We start from the raw sequence: 19,660 nt of genomic DNA on the forward strand, positions 1-19,660 counted from the left end.
AGAAAATATAAGTTAGCTTACCCATGTTCCTTTTGAAGTTACTTTAAAATTGATGTTTGTACTTTTGGGCATATTTTCTAATAACTTTAATGTAACTTGAAAGCTTTCAGATTTTCTCTTTGTTTTCATTGCACTCTGAGTCATCTAGTGACTTCTCATCCTTGCTAGAAGTGCCAGAGGACTTGCGGGACCTGTCTTTTCATAGTCTTTTACACACATGCATCATCTTTTACTCTCTTTGAAGTTCTGAGATCTTTCTTCCTGACTCATAAATTTTTGTGTTTTATATATTTCTTCTTTTTTTGTTTTCAAAATATATGCAATAAATAGTCAAAGGACTTTTTAGCAACTTTGATCAAAAACCATATGGTTTTCCAGGATGCACTATTTCTTTTAGATCATTGTGTTGGAAAGAGGAAACAAGTTTAATGTTTTCCATTTTACTTAACACCACGAGCCACTAGCCTCTCCAAGTAACAGTCTTCATTTGAGAGATAATCAAATATTCTAGAGTCTACTTTTTTTAAAAAAATTGTGTTTTAACTAGTTTTACACATATGCAAAATAGCTATTTTTAAACGTTAGGGCTTAAGTCTTGAGAATCTGAAAATGTGAAATATATTTTATATATATGTGTACACACACACACACACACACATATAGGATGCCAGTTTAGGAAAAGTATTGAAGCGTTTGGATTTAGTTCTATTGTGTATTATATTTATGTTTTATTTTGCATCTCCTTATACTAATTGAATTATTACAGTTTGAGAAACAAGGATTATTTATGAGGGCTTTAGATACCAGAGTTATCGATACTGTCAGATTCAAGGTAAACTCTGAAGTACTAAACAGATTATAAAACTTCCATTATAGATTCTTAGAAGAAACCTTGGTATACAATGGTGAACTAGAATATGCTTGACTCACTTTGGCTACTTGGAAGACTATCACTCTGGGTGTCCTGAGCTCAAGTAATCTTATTCAGATCTCAGAGTTTCTCGATTTGCTTTTTGCCTCATGGAAATCCATCATTTTTATTTCTAGAAGTATAAAATGCAGAGAATAAGGAATAGGTGGAGCTTCAAAGTTTTACTTATTTTGTGCATATTATTATTTGTGAGAAGGTTTTTACAGCAGCACTTACTATTTTACTATTTTACATATAAAATATACATCTTATATATCTTTAGACTTGTGGCTATTTTAATTTATAGTAGTTAAGATAAATTGGTCATGGTTTTCTTGTTAACTCTTTCACATATTTTTATAAATCTGTTAATATAAATTAAATTTTAAAAAACTCTACAGCCAACTGACCAGAAGGGAAAACGCTCCCTTTTGGTGACCGCCATCCATTGTTTGTTGACAGCCAATAGAAACACGTGGCATTTTGTTCACACCTTGTTTTTGTATATATAGCATTTTCTTGAAATATTTTATGAACTTAATTTATGTTTTATTTTCCATATAGTTTCATAATTTTAAAAAATATTTTTGAGAATATTATGTTTATACACATACAACCATATATATGAATACATTTTCGAACAGCTGCCACGAAGTTACTAGCATTTTATTCCCAGCATAAATTTGATGATATTTAGCTTAACAGATATTTTCAAGGTTTGACTTCATTGTCCTAATTAACATTGAATTTGGAATTTTGCTCATGATTAAGCATGTTCTTTTTTTACATATAGGTCATTGAGGGAAGCATTCCTTATGATTGGTCTAACCATATTTGACTTACTTATTAGTTGTTGCTTATATAAGTGTTGATTTTTCATTAAAAAAATATGTATTAAATTTAGAGAAATCAGTTCACAAGTGAATATGTGAAGCCTAATATGATGATATCAAAGGTGTTAAGGTACTGCTCACTCTTAGTTTTAAATTTAGTTCATTTGCCAAATTAATCAGTCTAATCTTGGGAACATAATCATGTTTGACTTAATTGGAAATAAAAGTAACTTCTACTCATAATTTTATTAATTACAATTTGTTACATGTTTTCTAGTCCAAATGAGAGAGAAGTAATAGAAATACTTCATTATTCTTTTTCAGTTTCGTTACCATGACAGTCTCCTCTTTGAATGTTTATATCACTTCTTTTCAAGTAAATTATTGACAGTTCAAGAGTCTGGTCATCTAAACGACTCAGATTGTCATTGTTCTCTAGGAAAATTGAGTTCTTAGAAAAAATTACAAAACAAAAAACTTGGAACATGTCAAGATTTGGAATGCATTTCAGATTTTCACTTCTAATAGCTTAATAGTTACTGTTGAAATGAGCACAGTTTAGAATTGAACCCTTAATTGATTAATAGTTTGGAATTTCCAAATAATGCATCTGTATTAAGTTTTAAAGCACATACCTGATAAGTAGAATTCTTTCTTCATCCACACATTCTTTATTCTTTATTTTTATTTATTTATTTATTTTGGCGTCTCACTCTGTTGTCCAGGCTAGAATGCAGTAGCATGCTCACTGTCACCGCAGCCTTGACCTGCTAGGCTCAGGTGATCCTTCTGCCTCAGCCTTCGAAGTAGCTGGAACTGCAGACACGTACCACCACACCCAGCTAATTTTTTGATTTATTGTAGAGATGATATCTCGCTAAGGTGCCCGGGCTGGTCTCAAACCTGTGGGCTCAGGCAGTTCTCTCACCTCAGCCTTCCAAAGTGCAACTACATGTTGTTTTTGCCCTGCTGCTGTATTTGTTTCTAAAGTGATTTGTATTAGCTTCAAAATATACCATGAAATGACCACTCAGTTATGAATACTTCTGTTCATCTGTGATGGAGCAAGTTCTTTGATAACTGTAATTTGTTAGATGGACCTAGCTTGTTTTCATTTTACTTTTTGCTTTTTTTCATTATTTCTCCCTATTTTATACTCTGCTTGCATTCTGATTCATTCAAGGACACCATGTTTAAGATACTTGTCTGTTGTGATCTTAAGCAGTTATAGGTTTTCAGGGTTACAACTTCTTTAAGACTAGCTCTACAGCTCTCAAAATTTTCTTATTGGAGGACTTGGTATTTTGAAAAATTGTACTTTTATTAAATCCTCTTTTTTTTTTTCCTTTGGAAATATTAGTAATGTGATAGATGTTAAAGAAGCACGCTAAGAATTACTTTGGTAATGGATCATGGATAGTCCTTGTACTATATGGGGCTACCATATTAGGTATAGTGCCAATTTGAATTTGTTCTTCATTGGGCATAATTCTCTAACTTATTTATTTTGAAATGTAAGAAATCTTTGGGCATTGCAGTGTTTCTGTTAAGTGCTCAAGTGGAATAAGAGATTTGCTTTCTCAATAATTTTGCTCATCTTTATTAATCTTGGTTTTGACATGCAAGAAAAGTCATTGAATTGAGAATTTAAATACCTTTGTTTAAGGTTTACTTTTGACACCTGTCACCCATACCACATCAGCAAGTTAGGATTGCTTTTTAAGAGCTCTAAGATGATGTGATTTTATATTTTTATAATAATCTTGATTTTGTAGCTGGAAATTATTTTTGTTGCTTGTGTTGTTATTTAAAATTATTACATGAACACATCCATGATTACCATTTGTAATAAATGCACTTAATGTAAAGTGACTATTTTAGGCAATTACGAATATATTTGTTCATTTTAAAAATAACACTTTAATAATATATGTATATAGCTATATAAGAAGGGATTAGAATCACTAATTGCAGTCTGGGTATGGAAAGAGTTTCAGTTAATGGAATCTTACCAGATGTTTGAAGATTTAAAGTAATAGTAAGAATAGTAAATAATTAAATATCTTTAAAATAATTGAGAACATGAACTTGGAACACTAGCATATATACTTAAAAATTAGCTCAAAACTAAATGATACATTTACTACTTCATTACCTAAAAGATGTGTAAAATAAAGAAAATGTGGAAATGTTTGGAGGTCTTGTGAGTATCTGTTTAGAAGTTTATAGAACTAAAATGAGTAATTTGAATATTTTCCCATTGATATTGGTTAATGATTTTGAACACGTTATTGAGATGCCTTGTGAATACAAATTATGCAAATTGGATAATAGATTACCAGATTAGGGAATAATAATTTAAACTTTTTGTCAGATCTTTTAACACGTGTATCACATAGTATAATTTATTCATTTTGATGTAACCACTTATAATTTATTTTATGAAAACAAGTTTATTGAGTCTTTATGTAATAAGCATTGTGTTAAGGTTTAACTGAGTGTACAAAAATGAATATGATATGGCCCTTTTCTGTTTTGGTATGCATTGTGTAAGGGGACAGAAATTGAAGAAGGAAAAGAGGTAAATATAGAAAGTGCTAGCCATAAGATTTCAGGTAGAACTAGAATTAGTGTTGTTGATGTTAAGAACTCTTTTACATTGGTGTTCTTAAACTTAATGTGTGTTTGACTTACTGGGGATTCTTGTTAAAAGGCAGAATCTAATTCAGAATGTTGGAATGAACCAGAGATTGTACGTTTCTAACAGGCACCCAGGGGATGCCAGCACTTATGGGCCGTGATTAGTATTTTAAGGAGCAAAGACTGAGGACTGTCCTTTGAAAGGAAGAATAGTAGATGTAGGTCTTTCCTGGATACAGTCTTCCTTTTTCTTCCTAATTACTTCCAAAATATAATTAAAATATACTGAGTGGCAATATAAATATAGACAGGTACAGAGTTTATACATTTACCTTTTTTGAATGACTAATTTAGTTGACTCTTTGTTATCTAGGGGCAGATTAGTATGCAGTTATTGACTCTTTGTTATCTAGGGGCAGATTAGTATGCAGTTAGTCATGGTATTAAATAACAACAGACTTGGTACTGTGAAGAATTGAATTTACAGTAATATAAGCAAGAATTAATATATTTACATTGTAAAGTAATTCTGTTTAGAATTACTTGGTATCTGCTGTAGCTTGGGAATGTTCCTTAATCTCACCTGTCAAAGTTATTTGTGGGAGCATTGCCTTCTTTCTCTCGCAATCTCAGTGGAGCAGTGGTCTGCATATGGGAGTAGAAATCTACAGGAGCTGGGTGAAGTGGGTGGAGATTTCTAACATTTTTATTGGCTGCCGATACTATTATACTTACATTTCTTTTAAACACTCGGATGTGTTTTTTCGAACGGTAAATGTGTTCTAAAATATAAGATGCAAATTTTAGCAGTAAGTCATTTTGTATTCTGTTTTAATTAGCTTGTTTTAAATAGGATTTAAGGATATGTGAGACCTTTTCCTCCCACTTCTCTCTTGGCTGCTTACGAATTGTTTCCGTACATTATACAGATATGTATGCACATGCACATATGTAGCATGACCCCAGGTTTAGCATTTCAGCTGTAGAGCCATATGTCATTAAGTTATGAACTTTTAAATGCTCGGAGTAAATCATAATTATGTGATGATCATGAAGTATTGACGAAAATCCTTCAAAATAATTTTGGAGGATTTGTTTTTCCTATCAGATGTATGTTTATTTAAAAGTAAAGCACTGTAAAGTGTATTTAATTTGTTATGTTTTTATATCCTATGATACAAATAGTAGCAAAATGCAATGGTAAATACAATATTAACTAGAAATACCAACTTTTTAAGTGTCTAACTTAAAGCAATAACATTTAACAGAAAAATTATTTTTATCATTAAACATTAGCTATCTGTGTGGTTTCTTTTTTTCTTTCTTTCTTTTTTTTTTTTTTAGAGAACCAGAGGACGAAAACGAAGCTTCGTTCCTGAAGAAGAGAAACATGAGGTTGGAATAAGTTAAGCACTTTTTACATAGTCTAAACTTTGCAAAACTTTCTTGCTTAAAATTATTTCTGCTTCCCTCCTATCCTGATTTTGTTTTGTTATGTTTTATTGTGTTCTCCCTTGTATGGCAGGAACGAGTTCCTAGAGAAAGAAGACAAAGACAGTCTGTGTTACAAAAGAAACCCAAGGCTGAAGATTTAAGAACTGAGTGTGCAACTTGCAAGGGAACTGGAGACAATGAAAATCTTGTCAGGTAAGCCTGGGATGCTCAGACCTTGTCCGTAGGGGATTAAGGTTCCATGGTTATCATTTTCTCATCACAGATAAAATGAAAAACATTACAGGATAGGATGCTTCTTAAAATCTTATTTAGTGGAAACAGTACTTCAGAGGCAGATTTCATCCACTCATCAACCTACCATATATGATTTTACTCTGAATTTAGATGTAAATAAGAGCGATAATCTGCATTTCAAACACAGAATTATTTTTCTCTTGACAAGAGAAGTTGACAGTGCTTTGTCTATAAAGGCCATAAAAATAATTTGATATAAATACGTTGTACTAAGATTATTATGTTTTATGTCATAAAACAATAGAGTTACTAAGCTCTGTTAGCATATTATAAAAGTTTATTAACGATGATGAGAATTTTTATTGATAAGAACTTCATTAGGACTTCCTTATTTTATTATGAAAACAAATGTGTTAAATGCTTCTCTCTTATGAAATAAAGGAAAGTGAAAAGATGGCCTACGTAGATCTTATTTTTTGTTTTGTCTTCTTTGTTTCTTTGTTTTGTTTTGGTGCTTTTACCAAAGTCAGGCATCTTGCTAATCAGAATCTCAGCTGATACTGCCACAGCAGACTCCTCCCGAGGGTCCGCAGACTGCTCATTTGAGCTGAAATGCAAAAATTGATTAAAGCCCTGGGTGAGATGGGAGCCGGGGTGGGTGCACCAAAGGAGAGCTCATTTAGAAGAGGCATCAGTCTCTCTCGGTGGCACAAAGGTTCTTATAGGGTGGTACAACAACCTTTCTCATGTCTTCCAAAAAGCATCTTTTGGTAAAGCCTTTTTAACTGAGGACACAAAGTTTTGAAATGTTTCAAATATTTCAAAGAGAATAACCTTTGGTGATAAAAACAAAGATACATGATTTTAAGTATTTGCTTTCAAATGATGCCATTTATTTTGGTCATTAAGAATATAGTTTCTGTTTGTCTTAATTCCTCAAATAAAGGCATGCAGTTTTAAGTTTTATGAGTTTTTAAAAAATACTATCATTGAGAAAGATAGGGAGAAATTAAAACTTCCCTGTAGAAATAAAGAAGTGCTTCAACAAAGGTAAGAAAGTCCCTAATAATTTGGCCAGTGTATTTTTAAGTAGTTCATGTAGAATGTTTTGGGAGCTATGCTGAAGGTTAAGTTCATTTCTGTTTAGGATAATTTAGTTCAGGAGATAACTTGAATAATTCTGACCACAGTATAATTTTTGAAGTATGTAAACAATTAAATCCCAAGCATAAGCATAACATAATGGAGTATATCAGACAGCAAAAGTAAATAAATAAAAACAAAACATAGCAATCTTTTATAATGAATAAAAATTCAATTCAGGAAAATGTCCACGGGGTTCAGGTTGAAGTATGCTTAAGTTGAAAAATAGTTTACAACTTACAGAGCTCATGGCCTTTTTAAAAAATTATTTGAACCTATATGAATATGTACTCTGTTATTAATTTTTTTGAGATAAGAGATTGATTCCGGCCTTTTTGCTATAGAACTTACACATTCTTACTAGATTCTTTGTTTTTGTCATATATTTAAACAAAGAAACTAGGAACTGAATATAATTTTTATTTCAAAAATCACTTTAGAATAGGACATGTCCAACCCATCGTATTTTAGTTGTTGAAAAAAATAGGTGCCATCTTCTAATTTTGATAAAATTTTTAATAGTATAGCCCTGTGTTTGTTATTTCATTAGTTGTTGTTATAAAACTTGTATTTCTAATTGCATTATTCCAACATGCCAGTGTCTGGAATTTTGTGAAAGTCTTCTGGAAGGTAAAGATATTTTTAATACTCTAGAAATGATGGATATCCAAAATACCCTTTCTTGGTTTTGCCTTGTTAAGAAGACAAATGCAGAGGTTTTAAAGAGGTAATAAAGAAGAAATTAAATGCTTCATAGATATTATGTATTAATGTTTTAAAGACAAGATAAACTGGATATAAAGCAATGCCATAAGATGCTTTTGTTTATAATGTGGTCTTTTAAAAAAATATGTTGTTTAAGCACTATTGTTCTTGGGTTAAAGAAGAATTTTATTTTATATAAAATTTCATGTTTCATAAACTAATCTTGTAAGCTAATATCTACCATTTTTCCTGGCATCTCATTTATTTTGGAATTGACACTCTTATTGTTTGAAAGTCACCCCTCAAAAGTCCACACTTTTATGATTACATCGCATCTTATATATTATGTATACATGCTATTTTTTTAACTTTAATTTGTTGATATTTTAAATAGGCTTTATTTTCTCTAAAGATATATTTCAGTGCTTGCTTAGAGATACCTTCTCATTATGTTTATGTCTATTAGGTTCTCTTATAAAATTAAACTTCTTGGGTCATAATTAATAATCTTTTATTTAATATATGTGTTTATTTCTCAAGTTCTTTTTACCTGATGTGCAGATCTCAATAGAACTTGCTGTTTAGCAGCTTTGATTTTCTAAACCACACTTCTCTATGTAATTCAGGCTATGTAGAAGATTTCTTCTTAATTTTCCTTGCCTTTTCAGTTATTTGTATGCGTTTATTTGTGAACTTATATGTATTTTTTAAATATCACTGGAAAATTGTATGCAATTTATCAGTAAACTGTAGCTACTAGATTTCAACTGTTATTTTCTGCTTGCCCATAATTTTAGCTTGGGTCTTTGGCAAGTAATTTAGCATTCTGTGCCTCCATTTTTTTCCCCTGTTGTAAATGATCGAAATCATACTGTGCTTCATTAGGTACAAGACGAATAATTGCTGAGTGATAGTAAAGTTCTTTCTATATAAAATGTTAGAACAGTGGTATTGTTAGTAACTAAAAGGATATACTTAAGTGTGTACTGGAATAAGTAATAATAAATAACTGTTTTTTTAACCTCTCAGAAAGTACGTCTTCTATTTTTATATATAATTATTTCTAGAATATAGGTAACAAAAATATTTGAATTTGCCATTACATGTATTTTAAAATGATTATTCTGAAGATTTACAGCATCTTAGGGAATTTTTTTTAAGTACTTGCTTTTTTGCTATCTACTTTTAAAATTTAATCAGAAATTACCTGAGAACGTTTCTACTAAAAACAGTTTTTTGTTATTGAATGCCATTTAAAGGCTAGAGGCCAGATGGAAGCTCTGTCAAATTGTGAGATCTTTTTGGGCATTTGTCTGTGTGAGATAGGTGTTCTTTGTTGGAGGCGGTCACATATCCATTTAGAGATACCATATTCATTTTTATTTCCACAGTATACTGAATGCAGAATGAATGATAAGTTCTTGACACATGAACCTCTGCCTAAGTAATGACTGATTATTCTTTTGCCTAAGTAATGACTGATTATTCTTTTATAATTTAATCTTAGAGCAAGTTGAGTTACTAACTGTAAAATAAGTGTTTGGTAATTATATTTAAAAGGCTTAATAGGGAGAATTGCTTTTGTTACTAATGCATAGTAGATTTCTTTTTCCCTATGTATTAGGCAAAGAAATAGGAGCCACAGATTTAGACTGATTAATACATCTGTATAAAAGCAGCAGTGAAGTGATTCCTCTTGGTGAACATATTAGGGAGGGAGGCGGGTCTTCCTTCTCCATGAGCCTTTATCAAACTATCAAATCAGGAATAAGACCAAAGTTTAAACCTCAAATTTTATCTTAACTATGTAGACTCAATGTGACACATTTTATTAAAGAGATATAGGATAAAGAGAAAAAAGGTTTCCCAAAGCTAAGAATCCTAGATTCCATGAGCCCTTTTAAATAGCATCTTTAATTTTATTTTGTATTGTGGCCATTATTTAGAGTCATTGAGGGAGGAAACGATCTATGAAGCTATTTGACTTTTATAGCTAATTTCACAATGTTAAAAGCCTGCTAGATTTTTCTCCTTGAGTATATGGCAAATTATATAGGTATTGAACCATTTTGGTTACAAGGTTAAGATGTCAATTTGGCCTCTCAACAATGTTGTTAGCACTTTTATTCATTCCACATTTTATTTTTTTAATTTATTTTTTTTTTTGAGTTGAAGTCTCACTCCATCACCCAGGCTGGAGTGCATGCCACTCCAGTGTAGACCTGCTGGGCGCTGGTGATCCTTCTGTCTCAGGCTTCCAAGAAGCTGGAACTACAGGCGTGTGTTACCATGCCCAGCAAATTTTTAAAAATTTATTGTAGAGATGAGGTCTCGCCAAATTGCCCGGACTGGTCTTGAACCTGTGGGCTCAGGCAATCCATTCGCCTCGGCTTCCCCAAGTGCTGGGATTATAGATTGAGCCACCAAGCCCAGCCCATTCCACATTTTAAACATCTGACTTGTAAATGCTTCCTCTCCAAACTAAATTTGATTGTATCTTATATTATTAGGAACACCAGCAAAAATGATATATTTTATTTCAATTATTAATCTCTCTTATTATTCTTATTTTTTATTTTTAACTAACTTTCCTGTTCTATGTAGTATGGAGGTTTGCAGACTGCCTGGGTTGTAACTGTAGGGCTTTTTCCCTGAGATTGAACTAGACTGAGTAAAGCTAAAATTGATTATGACTCTAGTTACTGTTGTCACAAAATTTCAGGTCTCTAAAAATGGGTTATTTCAAATTACTTTTAAAAAATAAAATGTGTAGAACAGTTAGTGTTGCATTTGATAGCTATCTTAAGACATTTAGTTATTTTAATTTGATTATAGACTTGCTAGATTACTGTTTCTTGTGCAGTTTATCATATAGTATTCACTAAATGGTGAAGAAATTTGCACATTCATGTTGACATATCATGTGATTGTGAAGTGATGATACAATGTACATTATTCAGATACTTATAAATTAAAACTAACACTCAAATATAGGTCTTGGAAATGATTTGTGTCTTCTAATATATTTTAAATTCATTAAAAACAAATATTTCCTGCACAAGAACATTTCTGAGTAAACCTTTGTTTTTATTCTTTATCTCTACTAGCAATTTCCAGGATAGGTTTTTTGTTTCCGTTTGGTTTGGTTTTGTCTTGTATTTCTTTCTTTTTTTTTGAGTTGGAATCTCACGTTGTCACCCAGACTGGAGTGCAGTGACCGCTCTCGGCCACTGCAGCCTCGACTTGCTGGGCTCCGGCGATCCTTCCGCCTCAGCCTTCCAAGTAGCTGGAACTACAGGCGTGCACTACCATGCCTGGCTAATTTTGATTTATTGTAGAGATGAGGTCTCGCCAAGTTGCCCAGGCGTGTCTCGAACCCGTGGGCTCAGGCAATCCACTCACGTCAGCCTCCCAAAGCGCAGGATTACAGGCTGAACCACCGAGCCCGGCTTGTCTTGTATTTCTAAATCATTGTTTAGTATTGTGTGAAATTTATTTTTAAAGGTGCCCCTCTCCCAGTTTGGATTTCTGATATTTCTTTCAGCTGAGTGTCATAGCATATATATCTTCTCATGTCACTTTGACAGCCTGTGTGATATACCTCTTCAAATTTGGTTATTCTCAGCCGGGCTCAGTGGCTCAGCCTGTAATCCCGCGCCTTTGGGAGGCTGAGGTGAGTGGATTGCCTGAGCCCGCGGGTTCGAGACCTGCCTGGGCAGCGAGACCTCATCTCTACAATAAATCCAAAAATCAGCCGGGCATGGTAGCGCATGCCTAAAATTCCGGCTACTATGGAAGGCTGAGGCGGAAGGATTGCTGGAGCCCAGCAGGTCGAGGCTGCGGTAGCCGGGAGCGGCCACTGCACTCCAGTCTAGGCAACAGAGTGAGATTCCAACTCAAAAAAAAAAAAAATTTGATTATTCTCTTAGTAACTTCTATCTAGACAACAAAAAATCAAGTCACGGAAAAAATATGACTCTACCTGTATAGAAATTTCATCATATATGCCTTTTTAAAGAATTTTTAAATCTAGACTATAAACTAACTAGAGAAACAATAGTTCAACTTTCCTGGGGTTGAAAATTCTGAAGTAATGATGGAAATGATGAAACAAACATTAAACAGTTCTGTAGAAATATTGTTTATAAATTGTGCCATCCAGTGGTTCACTAACTTTCACATCTCAGGGCAATAGATTTGCCTGTTTTCTGGGGGGATGGGGGCAGAGAGTGTTGAAGTCTCACTCACAGTGGCACAATCATAGCTCACCACAACCTCTACCTCCTGGGCTCAAGCCATCCTCCCGTGTCAGCCATTTGTGTAGCTGGGACTATAGGTGTGCGCCAGCACTCCCAGCTAATTTTTTGACTTTTTGTAGATATGAGGTCTCACTATATCGCCCAGATTGGTTTCACACTCTTGGGCTCAAGCAGTCCTCCCATCTTGGCCTCCCAAAGTGTTGGGATTACAGGTATGAGCGACCGTACCTGCCTAAATTTGCCTATTTGCTCAAGCTTAAGATACACAGAAAGTAGTTTCAGAATGCAAAAGGTAAATCTGCTAAGGTCAATAGTTGTTTGGTGTGCGCGTTTGCACTGGGATGGGGGGTAAAAGTTACATACAATGAAATATGTAAATGTTAAATTAAAAGTTGATGAATTTTGACAAAAGCATGCTGTTGTGTAATCTTCATTTCTATCTAGATACAGAGCATTTTCATTGCCTCAAAAAGATCAAACGCAACTACTTTTCTAATTTTCTCACCATAAGTTAGTTTAGTCTCTCCTAGAGTTTTATATAAATGGCATTTTTAGTCTATTTTATCTTAGCCATTTTAAAGGGTGCGCCGGGGTCTTCTGTGGTTTTAATCCCACTGTGGTTTTACCTTAGTAAGTAATGATGCTGAATACATTTTCATGTGTTCACTGACTGTTTATGGATCATTTTTGTGAACTAATTCTTTGGCCTATTTTTTTTTTTTTTTTTTTAAGAAATAGAGTTGTTTCCTACTCAGTAGTAGGAATTTTAAAATATAATTTGGATTTAAGTTATTTATAAAATACATGTTTTGCAAACATTCTCTCTCTACTTCTGTGACTTGTCTGATCATTTAATGGTATCCCTCAAAAGAGCAGAAGTTGCTAATTTTGCTAAAGTTCAGTGTGGCAGCTTTATTTTATTTTATTTTATTTTTTTTGTGGTTATCACTTCTGTTTTCTATCTAATAGTTCTTTTTTTATGCCCAGGCCACAAAGGTTATCTTCTTTGTTTTCTTCTGGAAACTTTGTAGTTTTAGCTTTTATATTGAGATATATGAACTATCTGAAATTAATTTTTGTGTATGATTTCAGAATAGTTAAGGAAGATTTGTTTATTGTCTATCCCACATGGACTTCCAGTATTATTTGTTGAAAATGCTTGAATTTCCACATTAAATTGCTTTGGTATCATTATTAAGTATCAGTTGATCTTTTCAGTGTGAGTTTATTCTGGACTTTAGATTCTATCCCATTCAGCTGTGTATTTATTTCTATGTTAATACCAATGGTCTTGATTTCTGAGCCCATATAGTAAACAGTTTTGTTTTCTAGATCCTTTGCATTTTTATATAATTGTTAGAAACAATTTGTCTATTTTCATTAACAAAGGAAGTCCCTGGTTATGACACCAAAGGCGCAAGCAACAATAGCATCAAAAAATTAGATAAATGGAACTTCATTAAAAATTTTTTGTGTGTCAGCCAGGCTTGGTGGCTCAGCCTGTAATCCCGCGCTTTTGGGAGGCTGAGGTGAGTGGATTGCCTGAGCCCGCAGGTTCGAGACCCGCCTGAGCAGCAAGACCTCATCTCTACAATAAATCAAAAATCAGCTGGACGTGGTAGCTCTCGCCTATAATTCCGGCTACTCGGAAGGCTGAGGTGGAACGATCGCCAGAGCCCAATGGGTCGAGGCTGCGGTGGCTGGGAGCGGCCACTGCACTCCAGTCTGGGCGATGGAGTGAAACTCCAACTCAAAAAATAAATAAATAAATAAATAATTTTTTTTGTGTAAAAGGACACTATCAACAGAGTACAAAGACAATTCACAGAATGGGAGAAAATATTTATAAATCATGTATCTGGTAAGGGACTGATGTCAACAATATATAACTTGTACAACTTAGCCGCAGAAAAACAGTCCCATTTTAAAATGGGCGAAAAGCATTTCTCCAAAGCAGTTCTACAAATTAGGGAAATGCAAATCAAAACCACAGTGAAATACCACCTGATGACCCAATAGCTGTTATTGAAAAAATAGAAAATAGCAATTGTTGGCAACTATGTGGTAAAATTGGAACCCATGTACATTGCTGGTGGGAATTTAAAATTGTATATTCACTGTGGAAAACAGTATTGCAATTCCTCAAAAATAAATACATAAATAAATAAAATTACCATTTGATCTGCCAATACCGCTTCTGGCTATAAACCCCAAAGAATTGAAAACAGAGACTGAAACAGATTCTTGGACACCTGTGTTCACAGCAGCAGTGTTCATAGCTAAAAGATGGAAGCAGCCCAAGTGACCACTGATGCATGAAGAAGTAAACAACATGTTAGTGTGTGTATATATTGTCTTAGTTTGCCAAAAAGAAATACCTGAAGTTGTGTAGTTTGAAATAAAAAAGGTTTGTTTGGCTCACAATTCTGATATGTGAGAAGCTTGTGTTTAGGCATCTTCATCTTGTATTGGTGGGCAGAGATCATATGACAAGCAAGAGAAAGGAATGAGGTGCCAGACTCTCTTAACAACTAGCTCTCCAGGGCTAGAAGAGTGAGATCTCTCTCACTCTCAAGAGAGGTTATTAATCTCTTCAAGAAGGAGCCACCCCGATGACACAAACACCTCCCATTAGGCCCCACCTCCAACCTTGGGGATCAGATTTCAACATGAGGTTTGGAGGGCCCAGACATCCAAACCATAGCATACATACAGTGGAATCTTATTTAGCCTTAAAAAGGAATGAAATTTTGAGACATGCTGTGATATAGATGAACCTTGAGGACATTACACTCTGAAATAAACCAGTCACAGAAGGACAGACATTGTATGATGCCACCTATATAAGGTTCCTAGAGTAGTCAGATTTTTAAAGACAGAGGAAAAATGGAGGTTACAAGGTGGAGCAGGGAACTGGGAGTTAGTATCTAATGGGTACAGAGTTTATGTGGGGGAAAGATGAAAAAGTCCTGGAGACAGATGGTGGTAATGGTTGCATAACAGTGTGAAAGTACTTAATGCCACATAGCTGTACACTTAGTAAATATAATGTATATTTTTCCTCAGTTGTTTTTAACAAGCCTACTGGGATTATGATAGGCCCTGTGTGGAATACAAAGATGATTTGAGGTATCATTAAAATTTTAGCAATATTACATCTTTCAATCTGTGAACTTGGTATTAATATATTTCTTCATTTATTCAGATGTTCAGATAGTCCTTATTTTTTCTCACTGATATTATACAGCTTTAGTGTAGAAGTCTTACATGTCTTTCAATTACATGCTTTTCTAATTATTTAATATTTTTTAATTTATTGTATAGGATACTTTTAATGTTTTCTAACTGTTAAGGGTGAGAGGTGGTGGTGCACAAAACATCAGTAAGGGTGCCTGATCCCAAACCAGGTGAAGTAGGGATCAAAGGGAGGCCCAGACTTCACTGTATGCTGACCACTTATGTACTTAATCCTGAATTATACCCTACATCTTTAAAATAAAATTTTTTTAAAAAGTAGCAGACCTTCCTTTTTTTTCCTTCTTCTTCTGGGGGGAAAGAGGGATCAGAAGGGGAGAGAGAGGGAGGAGAAAGGAAAGACAAGAGAAGGAGAGAAAGAAGGGGAGGAGAGAGAAAGAGGAGAAAGGGAGAGAGATTTAGAGAGAGAAAGTGACAGAGAGAAGAGAGATACAGAGGGAGAGAGTTGAGAGAGAGAGAGAGAGAGATACAGAGAGAGGAAGAGAGTGATCAGGAGAGAAAGATGGGGGAGAGGGGGAGAGAGAGGTGGGAGAGGGAGAGAGAGATATCCAAACCTTCCTTTTCTTATTGCAGTAGCATAAGCAAGAGGCTCAGATTTTGTTTAGTAGGTAATACTTTCTAAATGGAATGAGAAATTATTCCGTTCGTCTTTGTTTTTAAAGCATTTATTTAACACTGTTTCATCATTAAATTTTGATAGATTTTTCCAATGAATCCAAATGGACCAGAGTTTTTTTGGGGGGAAGATTTTTGATAATTCAGTTTTTAAAATAGATAGAGCTATTGAGATTTTTTTCCTTTCATCTTGTGTCAGTTTTGATAGGCTGTGTTTTTCAAGGAATTTATTTATTTCATCTTATTTGCCAGTTACTTCTTGTGTGTCAGCACTGCCATTTTGGGGGGGGGAGGGGGTCAGGCTAGCCTCATGAATGTGCACTGTAACTATTTGTTGAAGACATTTCTGCCTTTTGTAATGTATTGGAGCATGTTTTCTTCTTCCAAGAGTAGATCAGTATTTCTTTCATGTATTCTTCCTGACTTATATGTCCTCATATTGATCTTCTTGCATTGATTGCCCTGGGAACCCTCTTAAAACCTCATGTCAGTCTGTCACCCACTTGCTTGTAAATGTGTCATTATTGTGTAAGAATTATTTTTACTTTTTCCACGAGATGAGGTCAGTGTCTGGACCTTCTGTTTACTCCTGATAGCCCCCATAGTCTAATACAGTATGTCTCAGGCAGTTAAATCAGAATAAATGCTTGTTAATTTACTAGTGCATTTCATTTTTTTTTTTTTGAGTTGGAGTCTCACTCTGTCACCCAGACTGGGGTGCAGTGGCCGCTCCCGGCCACCGCAGCCTCGACCTGCTGGGCTCCGGCGATCCTTCCACCTCAGCCTTCCAAGTAGCTAGAACTACAGGTATGCTACCACGCCCAGCTAATTTTTGATTTATTGTAGAGATGAGGTCTCAGCAAGTTGCCCAGGCGGGTCTCGAACCCACGGGCTCAGGCAATCCATCACCTCAGCCTCCCAAAGGCACGGGATTACAGGTTGAGCCACCGAGCCCGGCTACTAGTGCATTTCTATATGTCTACACATTTGCAACTCTACTCAATGGAAATAGTTTATAATTTTTTGGAGGGGGCACATTTCTTTAATAATTCCTGATTTTTTTTATTTTTTAAAAATTTAAAAACTTTAAAAATTACTAAGTACAAACTTAACAATAGTATATGCTTGTTGCAAGCAAAAATAATAGGTAACAAATAATGTTTTTTGATTAGCTGTTGATTCCTTATTTTTGTAGTAATTGATTGTTACAATGAGAGTCAGGAAACTCAATCTGTTCAAGCTTGTTACTTGCCAATTTTGTAATTTTAAGAAAGTCATTTAATCTCTATGGGTCTGTTTTCTTATTTTGGGAAAAAGACCTTAGGTATATCATTACTGATGCCTAACACATCAGCTTTGATAGTCAGAGATTAGGTAGCATTTTAAGCTCCCAAGTTCATGCTACCTATTTGTTGACATTTGGACACAAACTCTGTGTAAAAATCTACTTTTTCTTGATTATCTCTTATAATGGAAGTCAATTTTCTAACTGTCTCGTGTCTCATTTAGCTAGAATAAGTCAGTTCAAAACACCTACTTCCTTTGATAAATCACGGGTATTTCCTTTTTTTTTTTAAACTACTCTAGTGGGATCTAATTTTCATCCCATAAAAGTTTACCCATTGTAAGTGTAGCACTTGCTGATTTTTAATAAATGTGTAGTTCATCCATCACTAAGTCCAGTTTTAGAGTATTGCATCTCCTCACAAAGTCCTGTGCCTGTTTGCAGTGAGCCCCAGCCCCCATCTCCATCAGGCTTCAGGCAACCACTATGGATGTTCTTTTGTCACTGGTTTCTCATGGCTTTGAGATATGTTTCTGATTGTGTATAAATTAGATTTTCCCCAAAAAATTTAATGCTCTAAGGGAACTTCTGATTAAAGACAGATTCAAGTGGGCCTTTTGTGTAATGTGAAAAAATTGTCCATTTTTTTTCTTGTTCAGCTCAGTGTGGTTTTTTTCAAGTTAGGAGTTTCATTAAAGATAGTAGAAAATATAGCATCAAATTTGCTTAAATGATAGTGAGAGATAAACCTTCCATGATACCAAACCACCCCCACCTCAACATTCCCCCTGCCGCACTACCACTGCTAACCTCTCCCAGATATCCGTCTGACGCTCACTAGGTAAGGAAGGCCTTGATGCCCTGCACCCATGACTGGCGCGTGACAGAATGCTCCCTCAGACAGAGTCCTCACTCCAGAGAGGCCAGGGAATGCTAGGTGGAAAGGAATTGACCTTCCAAGGTCTAGGGCAACTTTGGACCAGCCCCAGGCATATGGTACAGAGAAGAACAACAGCAGTAGAATAACTCAGAAGGGCCCAAAGCAGAGAATCCTATGTTTAGCCCCAGCAACAGTTTTGCTCCCATCCTAAGGACTGATAGACCAATTTTAGCTCCTCTTTCCCCACCTAAGTGACCCAAGGTGGCACTATGCCTAGCCCACAACCTAGGACACGGAAATATTCAGACACCCCAATGGGTCCAGTGTCCCGGTGATAGGAATGACTGAGGACAGCACTAGAGGGGCTTTTGCCCACATCCAACAGAAGCATCCAAGGAGGGGTTACTATTGTAACTGCATCTTTCTTACTGAGCTTTGAGAAATAGAAGCCAAATCCCACCTCCCTCCAAAGAGCTCTAGTTGCTGTGAGGACCACTCCCAGCTTCTACCAGAGTCCTGAGCCTTGAGCAGGGCCAGCAGGAGATTGCAGTGTATTTCAAGGTCAGCCATCAGGGATGTGTTCATGTGGTATATACTCATATATACTCATCTTGTATTTGTTATCCTGGACCTTGAGGGAGAAGAGGCTGACCCTGGTGGGACTGCAGGCCTGGAAGTGCCAGGGATGGGTAGGCACCCCCCTCTTTATAACTCTCAAAGTTGGACTCCCGGAGCTCACTGTGGAGGGCCAGGCAGGTCCCCTGACAGCGAGGGGAGCTGAAAATGTTGGTTACCACAATATGCTCGTTCTAGCAGCTCTGTGAAGGTTCACCTTGCCATCCTGCAGATGACAGGGCTTCTCCACTGAAAATGTGTCTTGGCTGTTGCCTACCTCCCTGTGATTCTGGCCCAGGATCAACTGCTCCACGTTAGAGATAAAGAACTTCTGGACATAAGGCAGGTGGAACAGAGGCAGCCATGTGTGGGACGAGGTTATGCACAGCAATACTATGTCTCGCTTGCCTTTGGCATGGAAACCTCTTTCAGGTCGGTATTGGTGACATCTGTGTACAGGAACTTCTCCTCTGCCATGAGGGTGATCACCACTTCTATACAATATGTTAGTAAACAGTTGATCTCCAATAAAAGTCCTCCCTCTGAATGATAGGATGAGAAGATCATGGGGAATCATGGGGAATGTGCTCAGTGGCATGGGGGACAATAGGCACTCAGGTATCGAGGTAACCCTCAAGAAGGATATCCTGTATCGAGGAAACCCTCAAGAAGGGAACTGCCTCAAAATGGAAAAGCCAGTAGCTGTGTAGAAACTGGGAGCTTTTGGGTCAGGGTAAAACCACGTTGACTGGCAGAAAAGAATTCATTCATGTGGGAAGATAGGATTTATCTGGGACAGTCCAGTGTCTACCCAGCTAAAATGCATGCACC

General features: G+C 35.5%; 1 protein-coding gene across 1 annotated transcript in view; it reads left to right on the top strand.

Annotated features, from left to right (window-relative positions):
- The window catches only part of PHF14 (PHD finger protein 14), a gene marked incomplete at its 5' end in the record, with an annotated part of 157,476 nt that overhangs the window by 46,908 nt on the left and 90,908 nt on the right, over positions 1–19,660 (top strand). Inside the window, 2 exons of the mRNA XM_008063504.1 lie at positions 5,728–5,778; positions 5,909–6,030. Coding sequence (XP_008061695.1) covers positions 5,728–5,778; positions 5,909–6,030 — 173 coding nt within the window. The remainder of the gene's footprint in view (positions 1–5,727; positions 5,779–5,908; positions 6,031–19,660) is intronic.

This window comes from Carlito syrichta, unplaced genomic scaffold, assembly GCF_000164805.1.
Source record: "Carlito syrichta isolate Samal-C Ts95f unplaced genomic scaffold, Tarsius_syrichta-2.0.1 Scaffold306890, whole genome shotgun sequence".
In the NCBI taxonomy this organism is placed as follows: Eukaryota; Metazoa; Chordata; class Mammalia; order Primates; family Tarsiidae; genus Carlito; species Carlito syrichta.